This window comes from Bombus vosnesenskii, unplaced genomic scaffold (genome assembly GCF_011952255.1).
Source record: "Bombus vosnesenskii isolate JDL3184/JDL3185 unplaced genomic scaffold, Bvos_JDL3184-5_v1.1 scf7180000013264, whole genome shotgun sequence".
Classification (NCBI taxonomy): domain Eukaryota; kingdom Metazoa; phylum Arthropoda; class Insecta; order Hymenoptera; family Apidae; genus Bombus; species Bombus vosnesenskii.
Window position 1 is genome coordinate 9923166 of NW_022882924.1, and position 20833 is coordinate 9943998.

Below are 20833 nucleotides of genomic sequence, written 5' to 3' on the forward strand. Positions count from 1 at the left end.
GACTCGATTGGCAGGAGGGTGCGCCGTATCGAAACTGTCCCGTTGTCTCAGTTGCGAGAAGCGTTGCTAGAATCTAGGGGCACCCGTCACCGAGAGGGAGAACTATCGGTGGTGGGGATAAAAGTGTTGTGGAGGGGAAAGTAAGGCGCGTGCACGGGGCAGTAGAACTCGTTGAATAACGGAAGGCCTACCACGGTAAGGGTGATGAGTTAAAACATGTATAAAAACACTTGAAACGGATAATCTCGAAAATCTGAGACGATTAAATGCTAATTATTTGATTAATGTTTGATTATTACAAGAGCGTTAAGTGAACAATGACCGTAGCTTACAGTGATAGACGATTGTTACAATGTACTCTTGTAAATTCAATGAAAATAAAAAAGGTGTCGATGTTGATGATTCAAATAATGATTTAATCTATTGAGGAGTGCAATTACACGAGTCGAGTGTTTAAAGCAGCTCGAGCGGTTAATAGATCATACAAATTTTCAAGATTTACCGTTCAAAGTTGTACACTTAATGGTATGGAAGATTATGGACAAGTGTTTATTGTTACGCAAATGTGTAGCAGAGCAGTAGTAAGAAAATATTTATTAAAAAAGATAAAAAGAGAGAAACTATCATATTTTGGACTGTTGGGAATGACTGACAACCGGTAGGCGGCAGTGTAGAGAACAACACTGTGGCGCAGCCGCCGCTCGATAAAGCCATCCTCTGGCTCCTCTTTTACGTTCTCCTTCTAATACCCTCCTTTTCAACTGCATGATATACCTATGAACCACGACCCTGCCCCACAAAGTAAAAACCTGGTCGACTGAAACTTCTTGGACAGTTCGGTACACATATACCTTTAACTAGGGTACACTACCTATGTAACGAAATGCTAGTAACCCTGGACTAGTAGGATGCTTCGTTACTAACCTACGTCAACTTCCCAAACAGTATAAATAAAGGCTCGTTATTTAATCAATTTAATGAATTAATTAACTTTTCTTAGATCGAAATTTTAAAGATTTTTTAGTTAGAATTTCAAATCTAGTATTTTTTTGTACTTACAATTAGTTTCGTAAATACGATCAGCTTTGAAATTTTTCTTTTAATTTTGGTGTTAATTTTAGTTGCTTAATATTAAAATTTTAACAAAAAAGTATAAAGAAATGAAAGAGGCAAAACGTTATTGTTAGATTAAAAAGAACTTCTGATTCAATACAATAAAAAAGGAATTTGTATAGTCTACGTGTAGTAGGAAATAGGGCGGAAGAATCTTCTATTCTTTTTTCCCTCGCGTTTCTTATCCAGTACTATTACAAGCACGGAGATCCACTTTAGTCTCTAAACAAGTACGCTTCAGGTCTTTTCTCTTGCCAGTTTCCTCGGTCGTTCTTTTCGTATTTTCCATTATCTTTTTTTTTAAAGAGAAATGAAAACCAAAGACGATAAGCCTGTATTAATCTTTATATGCTCGGTTAAGTAGCGCAAATCATGGGCAATTACAAATATCGTATGACAAATAATGAAATAAATTTTACAAAGCTGAAATAAGGTTTCGAAGATTTAGAAACGAATAACAGTTTAACAAGAAAAAGAATTAACTGATACGAAAAAAAAAACGAAAAGAAAAGAGGTCTTGCAATTCCCTTAAACAAAGTTTCAGTATAATTTTTTATTTATTTATTCAATTTATACATACTAAAATAGATAATAATATTATTACAATGTAGATGACATGTAGACACAGCATAATATTAAGAAAGTAACAGAAAAAGATTTCCAAATCATTTTCGGAAATTATTCGCTCTTCGATCTCTTCAGGGAAGGTATATGATGGTCTTTGGATTGCGTACAAGAGATGACCAATAAACCCAGAATAACGAAAGATATACCGCACCACCAAGTAAGTGACGTTGATTCGTTAAAAATCAAGGAACCCGTAAGAGCCTTTAAGAAAAAATAAATCAGATCTAAATATGCATTCACTTTTCTTTGTGTTCTCGTTTTAGTGTGTATATATATATATATATACATATATCGATAGAAGAATAAGTAAAATACCGAGCAAATATAACTGGTGGCGGCGCTAGTTATTGTACATGGTAAAGAAGATCCGCTAGCATTGAGTGCTTTTACGAAAAATGCGTAGCCCACAGTGTTGCTTATTATCATTAGTATTAAAAGTACTCCTTTAAGCAGCAATCCGAACTTATTAAGAAATACATAATTAGTTTTGAATAAAAATAGTGGAATTTAATTTATACACAAGATTATTAAATACTCTTTATGCAACTAATGGTTGCGAAGAACATCACTTACAGTGGAATCCACATCGGCACCACCAGCGAGTTTACCAAGTAGACTTCCGATAGTTGCAAAGAATCCACTGATGACAGCTAAAGGAATATTTGATTCTTGCTTTTTTTTCATATATAACATCGAGGAAGGTTGACTTTCTTTCAATGTCAACGAAGAAGAAAGTTTACGTTTCATTATCAAGCACCGCTGTTAATATATTAAATATATTAATAATAATAAAATAATGACATAGAATTATTTTCAATCCATATCACTTTTAACTTTACTGATGTGAAACTGAGATTTCTACTAGTACCGTAAACAAAGTATAACATCCTATACTTTATGCGCGATGACTACAGATCTTGTTTTCATGGCGGGAGTATTAAAATGAATGAAAAACAAATCGATTTTCTAATTACTCATTTTATTAAAAATCTTCGTGCTAATAAAATATGAATAATTATGTATATAAGGAAGACACTGTCCTTTGTTACTTTACTTTATTTAATAATTAAATTTGTAATATACTTATTTACTTACACAAAAAATAAGAAATAGAAAAAAGGTTAGATAAGTATACAATTCACATCATAAAATAATGAAATATGAATAATTATGTATATAAGGAAGACACTGTCCTTTGTTACTTTACTTTATTTAATAATTAAATTTGTAATATACTTATTTACTTACACAAAAAATGAGAGATAGAAAAAAGGTTAGATAAGTATACAATTCACATCAATTATAACAGAATCTTTCTCAAAATTTATCAACTAATAGATATTCTTACATAATTCAACAAATAAAAATGTACTAATGAATCGTTGAGATAAGTTAAATTCCGAGATTCAATGACTCAATAAATTAATTTGATTATACCCAAAAAAGAACGGTAAGATAACAATGTACATACATACATTGTGTACGTCATAAATTAATAGCGATATTTGAATTTCCAAGAAGGTGCTAAGCACTAAGTTCCACGATCTTCTGATTCGATATGTGTTACAAATATACCATAATCTGTAGAAAATAAAATGAATACACAGCATATAGTGTGAGTACGCATAGAGACTGGTCGTGCGTAAGAGATACATAATTTGAAAAAAGACAAAGTTAGCGCGCGGTGAAGGGAACGCGCGAATGGTTTTCTACAGGTAGTTTAAAAATGGCGACTGACAGGTACGCGTTTCCTCGCGTGCACGGCGCCGCGACGAGATCAAACGCGACGTGATTTTCGTGAAATTAAAAGCAAGAGGTTCGTCCACCCTCTTCGGTTCAATTTCATTTAGTGGAATCGTCGCATCAGAGAGACCGTAAAAATTATGTTACGTTTTGATCAATCAACACGGTGACTTTCTCTCTCTCCGCTACGTCGTGTACTCGCGAGATTCAGCTCCACTTTTCAGTTCAACTTGGCAAGATACTAAAATTTCCTACCTTCATCTCGCCCGCTTTCCGAACCGAACGAAAAAAGAAACAAAAGACGAACGAATGAACGAACGAACGAGTAAACTTCCGCATTCCACTGGATCGCGAACGAATAAGTGAACGAGCAAGCGATCACTTGCCGATGTGAGTAGATACCGCGATTTGACACCCCCCAGTCTTAGAACAGATTTCTTTCACCTGCATTAACTCTCGAGTTACAATCATGAAATGGCATACACACTCACATTTCCGTTTCTAAGTCAGTTCCATCGATATTTTATTCATCACTGATTCAATTTTTTTCTCCCACTCTTCACCTGTATTCTTCTATTTCACCTATTTTGTCTTTTATACGAGGAATATATTGTTTTTTTCCATACGTTGAAATAAGAAACAAGAAATAAAGAATGAGAAAACAATGCCACCCAATATAACACCTTTGCATATGTTATTTTCGTTACCTGTTGAAATCTTCTAATTATATAATTTATCATAGAAAAATTACACTATATCATGTATAGAGTAAGATAAGATTAAATTGTACATTTTTATTTTGTGATAATTTAATTACGGATAATCTTATAATTTTTCATTAATTTTGTTGCTAATTGTTTTATTGATTTTTTAGTTTTATATAAAAAACATAATTTTATGTGAATTTTTTATTGCGTTAATGCGTAATGGAAGCATATTTTGCTTTAAGAAGAAACTACAAAGCAACGTTAACTTATTGTTACTGATTATATGATGAGTCAAATAAGTATTTTGGAACATTTGTGTAAATAATGTACATTTACTTACCTAAGTAGTTGATAAATATGACAAAGTTTTGGATAAAAGTATGATATCATTCACAATAAAATACCGAATGAAAAAGCAGTTAATTTCACACAGATTTTGAATCTGAAAGAGCAAAACTTAAATTATAACAAAATGATATCTAATGTATGTCACAAAATTTTAAAATACCTTGAAATGAATTCATGGTTTTATAAGTGTAAAGGTAATCTCGTTGGCTTCAAATTCCGTTTTATCATAGTCTTCCTGATAAGAGTTCTGTTTCATGTGTATTGAAGACACTAACACATTATAATACTAAATAATACATACAAAACAAAATATAATCTGTTTCTTTTGAGTAGGTAAATACAGCTGTGAAAATTACAAAAATATAGCCATGGAACATTCAGATTTAGTAGCAGAAATGGTACATGTAGAAAGGTTAACAACACAAGAGAGATTGCATTTGGCTCGTCACAGAAGACTCCAACAATTGAAAGTATGGCGTCAACGTGAAAAAGAATGGCTACGACATCAAACCAGACATACAAGTAACAAACGTCACATATATTTTAGTGACAGCGTAATGCTATTAGAAGCCGCAGCAAGAAATGACATTGATGAAGGTAATCTGACATAATTTTTATAATATTATTATTTGCAATTACTTTTAATATAACTGAGTATATCAGTCGGCATATTAAGAAGTAGCATATGCTTTAGTGAGGCGACTCTTGAAAAAAGGAGTAAATCCAGATTCAACTAATGAAGATGGACTGACAGCTTTACATCAGTGTTGTATAGATGACAATGAAGAAATGATGAAATTACTAATCGAGTTTGGAGCAAATGTTAATGCAGAAGATAGTGAAAAATGGACACCATTACATGCTGCTGCTACCTGTGGCCACTTACACTTAGTTAAAAATCTCATTGCTAGAGGTGCCAATTTATTAGCTGTGAATGCTGATGGTAATATGCCTTATGATATTTGTGAAGATGAAAAAACATTAGATTGCATTGAAGGTAAAAATCCTTAAAATACATATCTGTAATTAAAAATTACTTAAAAAATGCAAGATTACAAAAAATATACAGGAATGATATTTTGATTTTAATTTGTTTATATAACTGTAGGAGAAATGGCAAGACGAGGTGTTACTCAAGAATTAATAGATGAAACTAGGGCTTCAATAGAAGTTCAAATGTTACGAGATTTACAAAATATAGCTTCTATAGGTGGTGATCTAGAATATAAAGATCATCAAGGTGCTACACCTGTATGTATACCAATTTATTAAGTCTATTAATTTTAAAAAGTAATTGTCAATAATCTTTTTCTTTTTTCAATTTTAGCTTCACATTGCAGCTGCAAATGGTTATTTAAGGGTAGTTGAATTTCTTTTAGACCAACATGTTTCAACTGATGTCGAAGATAATGACAAATGGCAACCAGTTCATGCAGCTGCTTGCTGGGGCCATGTACGATCTGAATTACGTTTTTTTGTATTAACTAACTTATTTAAATTAAACCCGTTTTCTACATTCATTTTATCTTTTTAGTTGGAAGTTCTTGAGTTACTAGTACAAAATGGAGCTGATCTAAATGCAAAGAATAAACACGATGAAACGCCAGCTGGTAAAAATATTTTTGCTAATAAAATTTTGGAGATTATATTTTTGTATGAAATATTAATCAATTGTTAAATTTAATTTTATAGATATCTGCGAAGATCCGGAAATTAGAGAAAGGATAGTAGAACTTAAAACAGAACAAGAAAGTAAACGATTGCGAGAAGCACAGGGAAGACGGGTACGTAGATCTCAAAGTATAAATACACGTACTCAAAGCGTAAGAAGAACTTCGATAAGGGATAAAGTTTTGACTACAAAAAAAGATGCTCAAGAAGAAGCTCGTCTTAGATTACAAGCGCAACAGGTAACAAAGAAAAATAATATTTGTTGTTGATTATGTAATGTTAGAAACAATTAAAATCAAACAACAGAGAAATTATGTTTCAGACATACGTTGGCGGTTCGACTACGAATGTTCCACAATCGGAAAACGAAGCCAACGTACGAGAAAATACAAGTAGTGAAACAGATTCTAATGTACCACCAACAGCTGCACGTAAAGCTCCTGAGGGGAAGGATAATGAATCTTTCCTTCACGAGGACGTCGATAAAGAATCAGGTATATTCCAAATCATGTTAAACTCGCACTGGTTATGGTTAAGTAGAATCCTCTGGTAAATGGTAGTTTTATGCATAAGATTGGTGCAAAAAAAGAAATACGTTACGTGTCATGTCCATTTAAACTGTGCGTTTGGTCGCATAACTCGACCTTGTTAACGTTGTATAGTTATTGTAACTTTATATTTATCATGCGCTTATTATGTTTAAAACAAAGCAAAATATTCCTTAACGAATTTTTGGTAATTCAAAAAAATGAATTAAAGACTGGCAGTTAAAAATTATAAATGATCGCTATTATGTTAGTATAAAGATTGGAACAGTAATTTTTACTATAAATTGGTTAACAAAAGTATTAAGCATTGATCATTTATCAGCCCTTTCTGTTTTCTGTTACTACTGCGTCGTGTTCCTGAATAATTGCGAGGTCAGTTTTCTATATCACTTTCTTATTTCTTTAAACGTATTTTTCAACACAGCGATGTATTATTTTTTAACTTCTTACGTGATTGTACATTCGAAATTTTCTCTTGTAACAGTTGAATTATTTTTATGTGCTGTGTATATATATGTTTTTCTCTTTTTAAAATATCATTATAGCATAAAAATATTTCTCCGAATTAAACTTTTTGTGGCAAGGGCTAAATTGCATTGGCTTAATTTTCAGTACTTCTTTGCAAATAATATGTTAGCATTTGGCAAAGCTTATTGGTCGTTATGTGTGAAGAGACATTATAATAAGTTTAACAGTCAAAAACCAAGCTCTTGTAATGTTGTTTTTATATTTACTACTTAAAATGTTCTAAGCTTAAACGCACATTCATAGTACACAAATAACTTAATACTCTCTCTATATATATACAAGTAGGATGAAGACTTTTACTGTAACAGTTTCCCAAAAAATTACTTTGTGAAGTAAATAAAGTATTGCAAATGTAGCTTCATTTGGTAATATTACTAGTATTTCATATTTTACCAAACAGATTAACTAAACTTGAATCTATATTGTAATGCATCAGTAATCAATATTCAATGAGCACTCCACATAATACTTACATATCATAGAAAGTTTGTGAATTAAAACATTAAACATATCGATTTGCTGTAATATACATACATATATATTAGATTTGTGAAAAGTTCTGACATATTCTTTATTTACTCACATTATAACAGTAAATTGTCATGTTTAGCAAATAGACGACAGCTACTGCTATTTATAGATATAAATAAATATATATATATTTATTTATTATATATATATATATATATATAGCTCTTGTTTTGTTTGCTTCTTATTGATTCTGTTCTGATAACAAAGCATTTTAATATTTGCGATTTTACGTGTACATGTTCTATAATTTAATGTTTGCCTAATGACATAAAAAACTTATATGCCAACAATAAAAAACAATGTTAAGAAAAATAGAAATAGAACTTCGTCACATACCTAACATATTAGTTCTGCTAATGATTAACTGTATTCATTCAATGTTAGTTACGTACTCACGCGATGTGTCTTCCCGTCTTTTAGTTTTATCGTTAAATGATAAAGTCGTTATGAGGTCAATTGTGTCACGACATTATGTTTCGTATTATTGCTAATAGGAATCTATAATAGATTCCACATCAAATCAATCATACTGATAAAATGTAACATTAACAAGCATAAAATTTGTCTTAATTTAAAAGTAAAAAGTTATACAATTAAAAATTTATTTAAATATTTTGATGCATATTTAAATTGTTGATTATTACTATAAAGATGTTGATATAAAATGTTGATGTTTAATATCATATAGCACACTTGTTATCTTTTAAAAATAATAAAATTTATGATGTTATTGTAATATTTATATTGCATACTATTATATTTTAATAAATTTTATTGCATAAATGAAGGTATTAGTTTAAGAAATGATTGATTTGACAAATCTTATTACATTATTATAATAAGATATGTTTGGACATTGACACAGCTAAAAATAGCGTTAATGCATATGTCTAGAAAAATGTTAAGTCATTTTAGTGTTCCAGAGAATTCAACTATTATTTGCTTTGTATGTACATACATATTTCTGTATACAAATATTATGTTTAATGCATACGAATATTGAATTGTAAACTAAATCTTTTGTGTTTTATAATACAAAAATTTGTATAAATGCATTCATATTTTAAAACCTAAAGACTTAGTTTACAACGTGATAAACTAATAAACAAAAGTAACTTATTATCCACTTTTTATCGGGGTAAAGAAGAAACCGATATGTTGTTAAAAATTTTCTTCTTTCTCCTAAAAAAGAAGTCTGAGAACATGATAATAAATACGATAGAAGGTAGGAGACGAAGGATAAAGGTGTTTTTATGTAGAATAAAGAGAACATGTTTTTGGTGCTCCGTCATGCAATGTTTCTAATGCTTATTGCTGAAGCATGTACCGCTTAGCGCATGGCTGCTAATTTTCATACTAGTCGAGTTTCTTTTGAAGTGCTATTTCAGTGTATAAAAAGGGGAATTAGGTGGAGGGTAATACAAGGTGGAATGGGATGAGAGGGAAGGAAAGCAAATTTCACGTGAACCAGAAGGAACAAGAAATAGCATTGGATTTACATGTTTGCCTCGATAGTGACAGGGCCCGACACGCCGATCAGTAATCAGCAGCCGATCTACGCGTCAGACAGCGACACCAACGGCAAGATCAACATACACGTCTCGGTAGTTTTTGTCAAATCATTATCGGATTTGAAGAAACAAAGGGCACAAAATCGGCATATATCAGGTGGATCGATAGATGCTAATGGAAATGGTATTCCCGGGTCGCCTATCTCCAATTCTGAACTCAACACTGGCAGGGATTTTCAGAGATTCACCGGAAATACGAGCGACATTGTCGGTGATAATCATTCTGAAAAAAGTTGCTGTACTGTCATGTAATTATTTTTAATTACTTTCTTCCTTACCACTACCTAGATTGCGAATTTTTATGCATTTTTGTAAAATCTAAAAGTACAAAAATGCACACAATGCATATAATATGCGAAAACATAAAATATCCAAAGTAGAGTATTTATTATAATATGTGATAAATAAAACAGATTTCTATTTAAATTCAATGTCTTTAAGTGTATCTATAAAAATATAAAAATCCGCAGTCTACTCATCACCTTCTTTAAAAATCATTTAATTCCATTTTATTCTTGTTCCCCGCAACTTTAGTACCTTCGTCAACATGTACTTATAAATCTATGTATCTCTTCCATAGAAAACCGTAGATAATTGTACCAAACGAGATTCTTTTATTTAGATATGGTGCAAACTAACATCTGTTTCGATCTTGTATTTTAAGTACCGTCTAATAGTTTCTTAGACCTTGATTAATTTTATAAGCTGTTCGCGTACGATTTTGAAAGGAAATCGCGTGGGGTCTTGAACAGATGATGCGCTTACAAATTCGAGATAACGGGATCGTATAGATTTCTAATCTGTATTGTACTTAAGCGAATATTTAAGTAACTGCGATACAATTAACTAAATTTATAGTTAAGTTTCGAATATGTACAGAATTTTATTTATTACAGCGTAAACATAATGTATATTTCAAACAATAATTATTGAATTGTATATTGCGCAAGAACTCATTTTTGCGGCTACTATGTATGATATCGTATATCGTAGATATTTCTCGTGTTTTTTATAAAAATGCTAATTATAAATAATATTTTTTATATTCATTTAGATATACATATTTCTACGAATACTTTTATTTGTAAATTTTGATGTGTGCCGTTATTCCGCAATAGTATATATCCTGTATTTTTTCTTAGAAATATATCTTGAATTATACGATATTCAATCAACATTAATTTTACATCCTATAAATATGCATTGCATACTTTTACATTTCAATGAGAATTTACATCCTAACATTATTTATATGTCGGATTAAGGTTGGAATTTTGGGCGTTCGATGAACCTTCACTCAAATTTACCATCGCGGATAAAGCTGATGTTTATTAGTACAAATATGAGCACTACAAAAGGCTGTAAGTAATAGCGGCAATAGGATAGTCGAGATGTTGATGACAACGAATTCAGATTTGATAACGAATCCACGGTACACGGGATGACGAATGCGATATGATACACATATAACTGCACGTACAAGTCAAACTTATCTGCATGAACTCCAAAAACTCCAAGTGGAACTGCCCTTATATATTCCTTTTCCCACTCCTCGGGTCAATCTCTGTTTTTGAGGAGAGCTGCACAACTATTTCCTACTTCCTTTATTACACGTCCCTCCCGTGACCGTGGGTACGTTCGGTGACTCATCATGTCACCTCGAGCCCAAACCCATCATCATAAAGCTTAAGTGCCCGTGTAACTAGTTCTTCGATTATTGTTTAAATGTCGTTGTCGTAAATGTTTGGATTAGGGTATTGGGTTTTTCTGAACATTCTAAAGAAAGGTTCCGATGCCCTTTCATCTCCGACACATATTCATTTCCGTACTGTTTCCATTTATACAAATTTTATATATGCATTTCTTTAATGATCGGATTTACGAAATGGAAATTGAATTTTGATTACATTCATATTTCATTCACACTTTTATTATTTTCGTATGTAATAAATATACTCATGTATGAATCAGTAAAGAATGAAACAGACATTTTTGCTATAATTACATAATGTTTCTATATTATACCAACTTAATAAATTAATTCTATGCACGGTAAAATATCACTTTTCATTTTAAATATATTTGGAAATGTCCCTGACATCCTCCATCGTTGAACGTGATAATCACGTGCTCACGTTAATCGAAGCTGATTAAATTTTCAAGGAAGACCTAGCTTAACGAAAGCTACGAAGAAAGGCATAAGTATAAATGCATAAAATCCATTGCATTTTCATTACGTTAAACATTTTTCAAATCAATATTTCGAATCGCATGAAACATTTACATTTTATCGAAGTGAACAAATATTCGAACAAAGTTGCAAAGATCCCAATTAAATTGTTGCAAAACAATTTAACTTCGACTATTGTCTTTAACAATATTAATGAATGAATGATTCTTTTGGACCACTTATCAATAGATATTTCTATCAAAGATGGTGACACCAAATTTAACCCTCTTACTACGCAGGAGTTTCATCGCAATCAACTATCGCTATTTGGTATGTCATCATTAATTTGCACTATTTTACTATATTTTTCACTCAAGTTATCTTTGATTAGATATAGTATATTGTTAAATCCGACTTTTCAACGATTGTGGAATGATGCATGTCCAAGTTATGCGCCTGTACTATATTTGGCATTATGAAAATGCCAAACTTCCCAATACTGCTATGTTCCAATAAACATTTGTAAATGAATAAATTATATCAGATATTATGTATCACTGCAAACATCATATACACAGGAAATAAAAGACGCGATAATAACCTCTCTGCATGATCGAAGCTGTGGATGACGAGCTACTGAGCTTAGTGTGCAGGGTACAATAATTACATCAGTCGGTCCAGCAATTGTTATCTAATGTAACGAACACATGTGGCTTCAATTTTCTGATGCAACTCAGGCGAATAACTTACTGAACTCCAGTTAAATTGACAATTAACACATACCCTATATACAATGAGATTTGACATCGATTAATGGCACAGTATCTCTCGCGAGTGAGGTTAATATCGATATTTTTAGCCACGTTCTTTGATCCGGTATTTTAAAACACGCACCTTTTAGTTTTAGGCTAATGATTATATGTATCCGATTTGTAAAAAAATACTTACAGATATTTTACTACACAATTTGTAAATTTTATGTATGAATGAAATGCACAGCACCATTTAAATATTAAAATTATAATATAATATACGAATAACCTTTACCAGTCTTTACCGTTAGGAAGTATATATGTACATACTCTGTGGCGTCACAAATGCAATTTTTATTACCAAATAACCAACACAATAGTAGAAAATGTAAGCAGAAATGCTAAGGCAGCAATATCGGATTATTAAAATTGAAAATTGAATTGAGATTTAAAGGAGAGCTACTTACTAACGAAATATGTATTTCGAGAAAAGAGTGGTGGTAGTTCGTATTGAAGAGTGGGGAAAAGAGAAGGAGGGGGGATACTGTGATAAAAAGTAGAGCTGCTGAAGCACGCGGTAGTTTCTTGTTCTTTTCAGTCATTAACGGAGTGTCGTCCGTTCAATTTGGAGTGAATCTACTTTCTCGTTTACTTTACTTTTTCGTTTATATTTTTAATCTTTTCTATTTTATCGTAAAATAAGGTAAATAATTTTTTAATATCATTTAAAATAAGCTTATTTTATCTTTAATGTATTTTTATAACACTTCTACTAAACAGAAAAGATGTTACATATTTATACTGCTTAAAATATCACATGAATTTTTCAAAAAGTAGATTTTATTAATAAATATTAGAATAGAAAATAATAATTAAAACAGAAAATTCAGTAATTAAGAAAGTAAATAAGTCAGCAAATTGAATTACTTTAAATGATTAACAATATTTTATTATTTGGACAAATTTTGATTATTTTTATTAATCTTTTTAATCTGTCATCAATAAAAGTTGTTATGTCATAAATTTCAATTTGTTAATCAAATCATGTAACTAAACCATCTGAACTGCTTGTCACTTATAGACAAGCTGTTATATATTAGTTTATGCTTTACTCTTTATTTCAAAAAGTCACATAACTTGGCTAATTTTCAGAACTTTGTTTCTATAGGTATTTTTGTTTGATTATATATTGATGGGAAGTAAAACAGTTCCAAAAATATTTCCTTAAAAAATTGAAAAAGTAGGAACTTCTAATTTACCATTTACATAATTTTCTTTTTTTATGAAATAGTAAGATTTAAAAAAATTTTTTGGTGATGAATAATATTTAATGATGGTACATACTCACACAATAGATCCATCTTTGATTACATGTTACCGTGTTCATGAGATCAAACTACAATAGATTCAAGTATATTGAAGTCAATGAATAGCATTTTAAGCATCTTGTAAGATACATCAATATATTTTCAAGTATGTACTCTATTTTTATACTTCTAATTCTGATATATTGAAATAGTTACAGGATTCGAAAATATATTCATTTTTGCATACATTTGAAAATAAAATTAAACAAATTAATTAATGTAAATTTTATCGTAAGAAAAAATAGTAGTATTGCGTGTTTAAATATTGAAAAGAATTTTGGATTTTAAAGTATGTTATTACGGAATAATACATTTCAAAGTAATTTCATTAACTGAAACGATGAAGGTGATCAAGTTATGTGGTTCACCCTGTATAATTTCTTCACGCTTTTTTTGTACACGCATCTGACACAAGCATCAGATCTGTAATTTATACACAACGGGTGTCGTAAAAAAGGACTGTTTCTAAGCATAAAGATACAAGGTCAAAATAATATTTAAACAAACGAAATCTCCAAACAGGTGTCGATACTAAAATACTTAGAATTAATTTTATTCATATTCATAAGCATTTTATTAGGTCTAACACTAACACCCGTTAAAAACATTTCCAATGTTTAAATTTCTAAAATTCTACTAATATCGAGGAAGAATTAAGAATTTTTGTGCTTTACATAAAAGAAAAATGATTTTGTTTGATAAAATCTTCGCTAGAAAACTGATACTATTCTGCCACTAGTCATCCTCAGCTTAACCGTTACTTAGCAGGTTTCAGGTTTCTTTATCGGATCAAATCAAAACATCATTACGGCACGTGAATCGAACGATTTTCGCTTATATCCCTTGCGTTGATATCATAATCTAGCATACTCAATTTCCGTTAGCATTTTTGTAATTGTATCAAGTACTCTCTTTTATGACCTTCTACGTGATTTGGCACGTGTTGATGACGATAGTCGAACAAGATGCCAGGACAATTCAAAGAAATCCAAGCAAAACGTGCAACATTCGGAATGGGATGCTTTTGGGCTGGCGATTGTCTTTTTGGCGTTTTACCCGGTGTAATTAGGACTTGCGTTGGCTATGCCGGAGGACAAAAGGAATCACCAATTTATAGAAATATGTATGTTCTTATACCATTTACATTTTCTTTCTCTAAGAATAACTAAGTATGCCTAAAACTTTTTTTTTAGGTATGTGCAAAATTTGTTCTTGAACAATAGTTTATCTAATATCATTTTTTAAAAATATACAATAAAGATAATTATCTACAAAATAACACTTACATGTATTTTTATTAATTTTCCTAGTACAAATATTAATACCTTCTACATGCTTCTTTTTTATCGCAAATTTATTAATCGCTATATATCAGATAATACCTCTGTAATGTATTTATGACCTGTAATACCGTAATCTATTCTATTCTCGTTTATAGTGGAGATCATACGGAAGTCGTCGATATCGAATATAATCCAGACGTAATATCATATACACAATTACTCGCTTTATTTTGGCAGAATCATGAATATGGTCTCACTACAAAGATCAAGAGACAGGTAAATGTGTATAATGATTTTTATTATAAGTATTTAATTTTTAATCTTATTAATTATTAAAAGATGATTATTTTTTTTCTATTGGTTCCAGTATATGTCACTGGTCTTGTATCATGATGAAGAACAAAAGTTGCTAGCTGAAAAGTCACGTGAACAAGAACAGCGGAAGCGTACAAACCTAATTCTCACCGAGATAAGAAAATTCGAAAAGTTCTACCCGGCTGAGGAGTAAGAATTATGCATTATAACTATAACAATCTTTTTCGTAGAGAAGTACAAAAGGAAATGATTTTGGATCGATACATTACTTTAATTAACATTGTTATATGATAGAAAAAGAGAGAAAGTTCCATCTATTAATGATGTAATATTATTTGATTCGATCTTTTACGTTGATTTTTATTAGGCTAAATATATCGTTCATATTTACTTAAAAATTTTAGATTCGTCCACAACGAATTAAAATATTTAAATAAGTGATTTTCAATATTTTTAAATGATTGATTCGTTTTTATTTTTTTCAGTTATCATCAAAAGTATCGACTTCGAAATCATCCATGGTTAATCGAAACTACTGGTCTCACCAGCGACGAGGTTCTTCGAAATTCACCTTTAGCTGCTAAATTGAATGGTTACATTGCTGGTGCTGGAACGATCGAACAATTTGAAAAAGACTTACCTAATCTTGGTTTAAGTGAGAAAGCTGCGCAATATTTACAGAAATATGTAATCGAAAATCAAGGAAACGGTTTATATTGCTAGCTTAAGAATGTTTAATAATTCTTCGTATGTAGTACAGATCAAATAGGATTTATTTCCTCGTAAGAAGAAGTTTTTAAATCTGACAAAAGACTTCCTTATGCAATGCAGGTTTTCTGTGAACCTGTCTTAAAAGAATATGTCTGGAATCGTTCGCCGAACAATTCTAATAATGCGAATGAGGGTTTAGCTCGATTTTAAAAAGTAGTTATGTTCGGTAAATATCCTTCTTGTTAGTATTAAAACCTCTCGTTTTCTATCATTTTTATTGTAGTATATAAGTTTTACTAACAGGATATTAATGCTATACTTCATGCATAAATGAGTAATAACAGATTTGTTTGCTCAGCAGTATCGACATGTCGTTTTTTAAAAAGAACTAAAAATTAATTTGCAGTAAGATAGGCTGTGAAAGGTATATACAGATAATTCTGTTTGCAATAATTTGTTTTTTGATCACTTCGTACATTCTATAAGTTTTATAAGTTTATCGCGTTATTATTCATCCTAAAAAAAAAACAAATGACTATAGAGCATACAACTGAAGCATGCTTTTTAAATTCTTCAAGTTGTAACTTTTTGGATAATATTACTATTTCGTTTTGTTTTATGATGTTTAGAATTATGACCATGAGTATTAGTAAATGTATATAATTTCAAGACAACTGCGTTGTCAGATACGCACGCTTACGTACATATAGATATATGGTATGGTGAAGTGAGATACGACTGTATATCGGAATTTAATGTGCTTCTAACTCATTTACTTCACATTATAATTTGATTTTTATATATACTTTACTTATATAAAATTAATTTGCATTGCGAAAAAATCAAAATATATGTAATAATCGTTTATAAAAATCAGTAAAATTACTGAAAAATTAAAATAACGATTACGAGTTCTACAAATACTTTAAATACTTTTCTTTTTGTTTCTCTTCTGTACTTTCTCCTCTCTTGATTATGTGCATTGTAACTTTTAAGAATAGGTAAGTTTGTCTACAATTCTTTTGTAACTTTCTTATATTTTTTTCTTTGTAAATTTCTTATATTTTTCCAAATATTAACAGTTTAGATATTATTTTTTGTAACCAATATCTTAATCAGTATATGTATATATAGATACCGAATTTAAAAGGCGCTGCTTGAGCAACGCGCATGTGTATACATACATGTGCATACACATACAAGCAAATTCGCTTTATTTTTAAAGATTGTTATCGCTACTCCGTTACAACATTTTTCTGTTACACACATGGCTGTGACATTGAATAAGTATGTTCCATTTAAAAATACGTATTAAAATAGTATCAACAGTCGGAGATAATGTGTGTCAATTTTTTTAATTGGAAAGATTGTGAGAATCCTTTTTTCTAAATAAACACAAAAAATTCATAGGAAATTTAAAAATTTGATTATAAAGTATACAAATTTTGAATACGATATAGATTCTGTAAAAGCATAGTTCAGTTATGCTTAAAGGTTATATGATAACTGCGTTCCTGATTGCAGTTACATATTCATCTTTTCCATACACAAATGAACGTAAAGTAAGTATAGGTACAATAAGTAATTAAATGTAATATTTGATATTTATTTTTATGCCTGTATATTCATCACTCATTTATCAATATCGCTTGTAAAAATAGAGCCCTATATTTACTTTATTTTATTAAAAAAATTTTTTTACTTACAGTATATCTGTGATGCTGATGGTTGTAAAATATTAACAAATAACTTGAATAATAATATCTCATCTATACGATATTGTACAAGCGAAGATATTTCCACTGATGTTAATTTTTCAATAATAGAAAATAAAAATGAAGCTTCTGAATCTCCTGGTAAATAATAATATATATTTATATCTAGATTTTCAGAACAAATAATTAGACTAAAGTATATATATATATGTAATAATAATAACATTTTAAGTATAAATAAAATCTATTTATGTTACATTATAAAATTTTTAAATCATATTTAATGTTTCACAGCTATTATACAGATTAATCTTAAACCACCAAAAAGTATATGTAAATATGTATTAACTTTGTTAACTAATGCATCAACTAGTGAAGAAAAGTGTGTCAATTATAAATTTCACAACTCTTATGGAAGTGAAACTCATACTAGGAGTACCATATGGTTTGTTTCAGATAAACAGTATCAGGTAATAACTTTTAATTTTGACATTGTATAAAATGAATAATTTGTCGGAAGATTTAACATCTATTTTTTGTTTTTTAGAACACTATTGGAATTTTTGTTCCATATATATTTACCGCATGTTATTCTGTTCAATTTTCTTTTGATAAGGATGTAAAAATGTTAAAACATAATAAATTCATAAAAACTAAATATAAACGAACAGAAATCATGACACCAATATTTGAATGTACATATGACTATAATATTGATAAGTAAGTTTATATTGTGAAGTGAAGATTGATTAATTTGTACAATATCTATTAAGAAAATAGTTATATAATATTTTTATGTCATATTTTCTTAAATATTAGAATTTTATTTAAATTTTGAAAATTTGATAAATTTAGAAAAATGGGACTTCTTGAGGTACTCCTTTATAAACCTATGGTTACAGCTGGAGTAATAAGGTTGGGAAAACTTTGGTATGATTCATCTGGAAATGAAAGCTGTCCTTTTAATAAGAAAGAATTTCCTAATGCTGTTTGGAGCTTCAATGTTTTGGTAAAATTTTAACAATACATAATATGACTAGATTGATGATGTTTCATATTATTGTGAAATATTTAGACTCCTGTGTATATGTTAAGTTAGAATTTGATAATGTAAGTAAACTAAATTTTTATAAAATTTATATATCATTTTTAGGACAGTTATTTAGGAGATAAAAATTATAACTTTAATACAACGTTGGTAAGTCTTATATTTGATATTTCTCAGTTATACTCTAGTATACTGTTATGTAATTAAAATTTGTTATTTCACTATTAGTTAACAAATGAAATATATAATAGAAATTTGACATTTCAAACTGAAATTTCACAAAAGGTAAATTATTGTGTTTCAATATTTTTATATCGTGATATAAGATGTCAAGAATACACTTTATGGGAACCACCTGACATATGTTCTTGGTATCAAAGTAAGTAAACTGATATTACTATGTTCATATATCTTTCTTAATTTGTTGCTTAAGATAGTCAATATTTCTCAGTTTGAATTTAGATGTATAATAACTTTTTTATTGCTGTGTAGTATAATATAATGGATGTTTTATTTACAGGTTGTCAAGATATTACTATTTCAACTTTTGGTGTACCAACTAAAATTAATTCTGATACAACTTCTTATTCGTACCTGCCAATTACTATTATTACATTAACTATATTTACAATTATTGGAATTATGTATCTCATCTATATCATACATATTTATAGTATGCAAGGAAAAAGCTTTCAAAGAAATATTTTCAATGGAAATGTTCTTAAAACCAATGAAACTAAATATAAAAAAAAAGAAAAATTTGAAGACGCCAATGTTAAAAATACAGATATTATATTGCTATATCCTAAGGGTTCTGAATCGTTTATGGCATTGATGGCAGATTTTCGCGGACTACTTAGCCATGTTTGCCGGTGTGTTGTAAGTTATTTACAATAATATACAGTTTAAGAAAGACTACAAAGATATAATTTACTACAATTGAAGATGTGATTTTCTATTACAATGTAACATTGATTAATTGTAATATCTATATACCTTACAGGTACACGATTGGTATGATGGCATGCAATGGAATTATGTAGCCGAGGTCGGTGCTTTTGATTGGTTTGCAGAAATGCTCCATAAAGAATGCCGCGTTGTTTGGGTAGATACTCCAATAATGCGTGCATTAATTACACAAAGATTTAACAATAGTTTATCTGTTAAAAATTTAGAACAGTATAGTTTCATAAATATTGGCGATTTCCGTGACGCAGTATTTCCTACAGTATTTAATTTATCTAAACGTAATATCGGAAAATCTACATTACAAGAGCCTAAACATTTTATTGTACGGTTAGTACAAATTTTATAGTTACTACTTTTATTTAAATAAAAGTAGCATTTATATTACCTTTTTATATTTTGCAGGTTAAAAGAATTTGACAATTTTGAAAACGATAATGATCCTTTTGTTGATTTGTCTCCGCATATGAGATACTTTATACCTCAGGATTTAAACTTGCTCTGTTCTGATTTGTAAGTTTTCATTACTAGAAATACGTTTGTGTAATAATTTTATTATAGAAGATAATATAATGCTATTACGTTCAATAAGTAATATAATATAGATATTACATATATTAAAAAAAAATACATTAATATTGCTAATGAAAGCAGTATAAATATGAATATTGTATACCTTTTTCGTACCGGTGCCGATATTATTATATTATCAGCTTTTACAATGTATATATGTATTTTAGGTCAGCAGTGGACTTAAATATTATTGTGCCATTCACAGGCCAAGAAGATCTTATAAAACAACATTTACATTATGTAAAATTAGATTTTTATAAATAAATATTTCAATTATTTATAACTGTTTATAACAATTAGTATTTCTAGTTGTAAGTAAACTACCCCTACTTAAAATTACTAAAGTCCGACATGTCCCTATACTGTATTAATGGCTATTCAACATTTCAAAAGTCTTATGTTTAAATTTGTTGACAAAATATTTGAATTTATGAATAAGAAATATAGCAATCCAATTTGATGTTAAATGCTAATGGAAAATTTAATTGTTTTATATTTATGCATAAATTAGAAACACGTGCCCAAATAATTCAAGCATGAGAAGTA

General features: G+C 29.6%; 4 protein-coding genes and 1 long non-coding RNA gene across 10 annotated transcripts; 3 read left to right on the plus strand and 2 right to left on the minus strand.

The window, feature by feature from the left end:
* The first annotated feature begins 87 nt into the window (after positions 1-87).
* On the plus strand, positions 88-10551 carry LOC117235498 (protein phosphatase 1 regulatory subunit 16A). 4 transcript variants are annotated; one of them, XM_033497599.1, is made up of 9 exons: positions 88-195; positions 4872-5135; positions 5221-5535; positions 5647-5789; positions 5866-5991; positions 6073-6148; positions 6231-6448; positions 6532-6703; positions 9332-10551. In XM_033497599.1, the coding sequence occupies exons 2-9, from the start codon at positions 4907-4909 to the stop codon at positions 9637-9639; spliced, it is 1587 nt and encodes a 528-aa protein (XP_033353490.1). In that variant the 5' UTR covers positions 88-195; positions 4872-4906; the 3' UTR covers positions 9640-10551. The 4 variants fall into 4 exon arrangements, with proteins under 4 accessions (XP_033353490.1, XP_033353481.1, XP_033353508.1 ...); XM_033497590.1 differs by lacking the exon at positions 88-195 and adding an exon at positions 3129-3873; XM_033497617.1 differs by lacking the exons at positions 88-195; positions 9332-10551 and adding exons at positions 3130-3873; positions 7135-7262.
* On the minus strand, positions 1651-4878 carry LOC117235547 (transmembrane protein 42). Of its 2 annotated transcripts, XM_033497705.1 has the most exons (5): positions 4699-4878; positions 4531-4632; positions 2314-2499; positions 2056-2202; positions 1651-1941 (listed from the first exon to the last, which is right to left on the minus strand). In XM_033497705.1, the coding sequence occupies exons 3-5, from the start codon at positions 2485-2487 to the stop codon at positions 1792-1794; spliced, it is 471 nt and encodes a 156-aa protein (XP_033353596.1). In that variant the 5' UTR covers positions 2488-2499; positions 4531-4632; positions 4699-4878; the 3' UTR covers positions 1651-1791. The 2 variants fall into 2 exon arrangements, with proteins under 2 accessions (XP_033353596.1, XP_033353587.1); XM_033497696.1 differs by lacking the exons at positions 4531-4632; positions 4699-4878 and having other exon boundaries at positions 2314-2762.
* On the minus strand, positions 10251-12767 carry LOC117235563. Its single transcript, XR_004493690.1, has 2 exons — positions 12159-12767; positions 10251-12056 (listed from the first exon to the last, which is right to left on the minus strand). It is a non-coding gene; the product is annotated as an uncharacterized LOC117235563 (long non-coding RNA).
* On the plus strand, positions 11796-16810 carry LOC117235537 (peptide methionine sulfoxide reductase). 2 transcript variants are annotated; one of them, XM_033497673.1, is made up of 5 exons: positions 11796-11887; positions 14633-14799; positions 15115-15235; positions 15327-15463; positions 15760-16810. In XM_033497673.1, exons 1-5 carry the CDS (start codon positions 11822-11824, stop codon positions 15995-15997), a joined length of 729 nt encoding a protein of 242 aa, XP_033353564.1. In that variant the 5' UTR covers positions 11796-11821; the 3' UTR covers positions 15998-16810. The 2 variants fall into 2 exon arrangements, with proteins under 2 accessions (XP_033353564.1, XP_033353574.1); XM_033497683.1 differs by lacking the exon at positions 11796-11887 and adding an exon at positions 12910-13012.
* A 324-nt stretch (positions 16811-17134) lies between these two features.
* Positions 17135-20577, plus strand: LOC117235468. Its single transcript, XM_033497516.1, has 11 exons — positions 17135-17547; positions 17694-17841; positions 17995-18170; positions 18248-18420; positions 18556-18709; positions 18854-18898; positions 18977-19127; positions 19269-19627; positions 19752-20044; positions 20120-20227; positions 20455-20577. Exons 1-11 carry the CDS (start codon positions 17470-17472, stop codon positions 20549-20551), a joined length of 1782 nt encoding a protein of 593 aa, XP_033353407.1. The 5' UTR covers positions 17135-17469; the 3' UTR covers positions 20552-20577.
* Positions 20578-20833: the final 256 nt, after the last annotated feature.

Bases quoted from the DNA above. Each gene is read 5' to 3' on its own strand.
- LOC117235547 (XM_033497705.1), bottom strand. From the start codon at position 2,487: ATGAAACGTAAACTTTCTTCTTCGTTGACATTGAAAGAAAGTCAACCT. The intron at 2,203-2,313 runs GTAAGTGATGTT...TTTCTTAATAAG, and splicing joins GTGCCGATGTGGATTCCACT to TTCGGATTGCTGCTTAAAGG. The intron at 1,942-2,055 runs GTATTTTACTTA...TTTTTCTTAAAG, and splicing joins CCACCAGTTATATTTGCTCG to GCTCTTACGGGTTCCTTGAT.
- LOC117235498 (XM_033497599.1), top strand. From the start codon at position 4,907: ATGGAACATTCAGATTTAGTAGCAGAAATGGTACATGTAGAAAGGTTA. The intron at 5,136-5,220 runs GTAATCTGACAT...ATTAAGAAGTAG, and splicing joins AAGAAATGACATTGATGAAG to CATATGCTTTAGTGAGGCGA. The intron at 6,704-9,331 runs GTATATTCCAAA...TTGCCTCGATAG, and splicing joins GGACGTCGATAAAGAATCAG to TGACAGGGCCCGACACGCCG.
- LOC117235537 (XM_033497673.1), top strand. From the start codon at position 11,822: ATGGTGACACCAAATTTAACCCTCTTACTACGCAGGAGTTTCATCGCA. The intron at 15,236-15,326 runs GTAAATGTGTAT...TATTGGTTCCAG, and splicing joins CTACAAAGATCAAGAGACAG to TATATGTCACTGGTCTTGTA. The intron at 15,464-15,759 runs GTAAGAATTATG...TATTTTTTTCAG, and splicing joins AAGTTCTACCCGGCTGAGGA to TTATCATCAAAAGTATCGAC.
- LOC117235468 (XM_033497516.1), top strand. From the start codon at position 17,470: ATGCTTAAAGGTTATATGATAACTGCGTTCCTGATTGCAGTTACATAT. The intron at 19,128-19,268 runs GTAAGTAAACTG...TTTTATTTACAG, and splicing joins CATATGTTCTTGGTATCAAA to GTTGTCAAGATATTACTATT. The intron at 20,045-20,119 runs GTTAGTACAAAT...TATATTTTGCAG, and splicing joins CCTAAACATTTTATTGTACG to GTTAAAAGAATTTGACAATT.